Raw genomic sequence first — 4,062 nt, forward strand, 5'->3', positions numbered from 1 at the left:
TAAGTTAAAATATTAAAAATGAATAAAATTTGTTATAATAATAATAAGTATATATTTTATATTATTATTTCTTTTTTAAAATAATAAAATAATTATTTCTCCCCTCCCTGCAAAGTTTTATATTTTGTTTTCTTTTTATATAATTTTTTATATTTTGCAGTTTTATTTAATAATTTAACTTTTTTTAACCCAAGGTTTACGTCAAAAACTCATGCAATATATATTTTAGATAAATATTTAGATATAAAAATAATTATCACAAATTTATATATAAAAATAATTTTTATTTTAATCAAATGGACTAAAATATATATTATTTAACTTTTGTAAAGAGAAGAGTGTATATTTTAAAAGTAAAAGGAAAAGAAGTGTCATTTAGACATCTTACATAAGAGAGAAATATTATTTTCTCAATATAAAAATATTAAAAGCGACATTTTGATAAAAAAAAAAATAACTTACTATTTTTAATCATGAAAGAAACAAATACTGATAATTCTAATTATAAATTATGTAAACTAATTTAATATTCATCAAAAAATTGGGATAACTCAATAAATTACCTAAAAATATAGTAATTTGCTAAGCATTTTTATCAAACATTCCGAAAAAATTTGTCACCCTAATCAATCTTTGATGGTATCAAATTAATTTACATATTTTATGATTAAAATTGTCTGCACACAAATTTTTTGTGATAGAAAATAGTAGATCTTTTATAATTTACACTAATTGAAAATAAATAAATTTTTATTTAAATTAAGAAAAAGGCCTTTAAATGAGTTTAACATACCCAAAGAAATTGACAACTTGATTATTAAAATGAATATTATGAAATATATATATATTGACATGAAACCTTATTTGCATTCAGCTTCTCTATAAATTAAAGAGTCCTTCCGACCTTCCATAAACAATTTTATTGTAACACATTTGGTTTGCCCTTTAAGACAATCGAAATCACAATTTTGACATTAAATTAATTAAACGAGGGATAAGTTTATTGCGGTGATAAGTTTGCTATGGATATATCTCAATGAGGGACCTTAATCATAGAATTGGAGTTATTTTATAGTTACTAAATCCAGCAGAAACTATTAATTTGGCCCATTCTTTTTCATCTCTCTCCTTTCCAGTCTGCAACACCATCATCAGCATGTCAAAGAAGAGTTGTGTTTCAACAGATTTATCATCACCACCACCTTTTTTCTCATCTTCCATTATTATCATGTCTATGATAATAACCTTTCCTCCTTTGCCTTTGCTCGTGATTGCTTCCTTGCAATTTTTCAATATGTTCAAACATTCTTCGTCATTCCAGTCATGCAAAATCCACTGCATTTGTATTCAAAGAAAAAGTTATTGATCAAAATCAATAGAAAGAGTTTGATTATTCACTGCTACTCATTCATCTTGTTTACTTTAGTAAACTATGTGATCACATGCGGATTTTATTTTATTGTTTTATATATTACTGTAGAAAAATTCAAATATAGATACGAAAAGAATATGAGCTAAAGTGTATCTATAAGAGTAATCAGGTCCACCAAAAAAATGCAACCACATGCAGACATGCTACTTACGTCAAGGGTCAATTAGTTAGTTGTTATTAGTTCTTTATTAGTGGTCCCTTCAGACAGGTTCATTATTATATGACTATACGTGTGTGTGATTAACATCGTATATATGACATAAAAATCTAGCATACCAAAAGAAATATCATCAACCCAATTATGCCTAATTAAATTTCTATTTTTGACATATTTAACGCATGCTTTATAATTATCATTATTATTAATTTATTATTACATGCCATTTTTAGGGGTTTCTTAACAATTGAATAAGAACTCAATATTATTTGATACAAATGAAACCAATGATATAGTACACTTAATTAAGAAAAAGGGATTATTATAGATAGAAAATCTAAAATAAAAACGTAAAATTCATCAAATTTAACAATAGTTAATTTAAATGAGTTTTTTCTTGTGTAAAAGTTCTATTATACAAAAAATTAATAGGAAAAATAAAAATAATACACCAAATTCTAAAATTTATAGGGAAAGATATTTAAAAAACACATTAAAAAATGTAAAATGATACAACGTATTATTTATGGTAGTCACTCATATAAAGACACATAAAACATCTTTTTTTAAAAATCTTTTTTAGCAATTAAAATTTAACACATATAATCGATTAAATCGGATTATTTTTATCAAAATTAGACCGGACAAATCGATTTAGCTAAAAAATCAGTAACTAACTTTTGAATCAGTCTAAATTAATATTTTTTTATAAAAAATGACTACAATACTCCTATTAAAGAAAATGACTAAAATATTTCTATTATATATATTTTGAGAACTCTAAATCGTAACCCTTTTCTTCTTTCTATTGTCACTCTAAGGTTAGGATTTAGAAATTTTAAAATATATATATATATATATATATATATATATATATATATATATTAAGAGTATTTTAGTCAATTTTTATAATAAGAGTATTGTAGTTAGCTTCTATAAAAAAGAATATTAATTTAAATCGATTTAAAATTTGTTTTATCGATTTTTTGGTCAAATTAATTTGTCTAATCTAATTTTGATAAAAATAACATAGTTTAATCGATTATATATATGTATGTATGTATGTATGTATGTATGTTGAATTTCAATTATTAGATATATGAGTGGCTCCCATTATTTATTACACAAAGTTTAAAAAGATATCGTACTCAACTAATAATATAATATACGTAGCTTAAACTGATATTTGCACAGCTTGAATCTATGATTTTAAAAGTATACATAAACAACTTAATTATTCTAAAAAATGAAAGCAAGTGATACTATTTTATTACCTTCAACAAAATGGCATTAGAGGGAGGAATAGCCTCAAGCATGTCCCCTCCAATATATTTAAGGTTGTCACTTCCTTCCAAGTCAGCAACAACATGTGGGAGGTCAAATACAGTGCAATCTAACTGTGGGAATGATTTGGCTATGGCCTTGGCGAAAATTCCAGTGCCTCCACCAACATCAACCAACGATTCCAAACCCTCAAACACACCCTTGCACTTGTCATCAAGTAACAACTTGCTAACCAATCGAGCATCACTTGCCATGGCATCATTGAAAATTTCATTGAATTTAGGCTCATGACAAGCGTATGCCCAAAACACTTCCCCATGTTCTGTTTCAAATGGTATGGGATTGTTACTTTGGAACCATGTGGACAATTTATGCCATGGTTTTGTTAACATTGGATCAAGCATGCCAAGTAAGAACGGTGTCACACTTAAGGGGTTGTCCTTAAGCAGAAGCATGGATGAATCAGTTAACACATACCCAACTTCCGCGTCATCGTTGGCGACATTCTTCGTTCCAAAGAAGCCGGAATGGATTAAGATTCTCATCAAACGTTGGATGGAGGAGGATTTTGATGGGTGGATTGGAAGTGAAGCTATGAGTTGTGAAAGTGGCATGGGTTGACCATAATTGTGAATGGCATCAGGTATGCCTAATTCAACAGCACATTTAAGAGACATAGAGTTTATGAAATTGAATATGTGATTCCATATGTGGCTTTGAGCTTTAAGCAGTTTTGCTGCCTGCATTTCACTTTGGAATTCCATTATGTTTCTTATGAAATAATGCTAGATCAATGGTATTTATAATTGTAGTATGGAACCCCATACTAAGGTATATATTTATAAGGCAATGGGTTGAACTAGTCTAGCTTTTTTCCTTTCCCTTTTTCTCCTAAATAAGTCACATAAAATATCATGGTATTATATCAGGTTTTTTTATTTATATAAATTAAATAATTATATTATTTACCGATTTTTATTATTTTCAGTGTTTTTACCGAAATCTATTTTTAAGCATATTTTATTTACAGTGTAAATGAATAAATTTTGTACGTATTTCATTTACACTGTAAATGAAATATAGTGCATTTCGTTTACAATGTAAATAAAATATAGTGAATATCATGAGGCGTGTATATTTTATTTACAGTGTAAATGAAATACGTGCAAAATATACTGTAAACAAAATA

At 26.6% G+C, this 4,062-nt stretch overlaps 1 protein-coding gene across 1 annotated transcript; it reads right to left on the reverse strand.

The window, feature by feature from the left end:
- Positions 1-878: 878 nt before the first annotated feature.
- On the reverse strand, positions 879-3,739 carry LOC107606895 (trans-resveratrol di-O-methyltransferase-like). The gene is made up of 2 exons (XM_088494289.1): positions 2,864-3,739; positions 879-1,335 (listed from the first exon to the last, which is right to left on the reverse strand). Exons 1-2 carry the CDS (start codon positions 3,635-3,637, stop codon positions 1,051-1,053), a joined length of 1,059 nt encoding a protein of 352 aa, XP_088350415.1. The 5' UTR covers positions 3,638-3,739; the 3' UTR covers positions 879-1,050.
- Positions 3,740-4,062: the final 323 nt, after the last annotated feature.

Source organism: Arachis ipaensis, chromosome B7, assembly GCF_059453495.1.
Source record: "Arachis ipaensis isolate K30076 ecotype BB chromosome B7, ASM5945349v1, whole genome shotgun sequence".
NCBI classification, from domain to species: domain Eukaryota; kingdom Viridiplantae; phylum Streptophyta; class Magnoliopsida; order Fabales; family Fabaceae; genus Arachis; species Arachis ipaensis.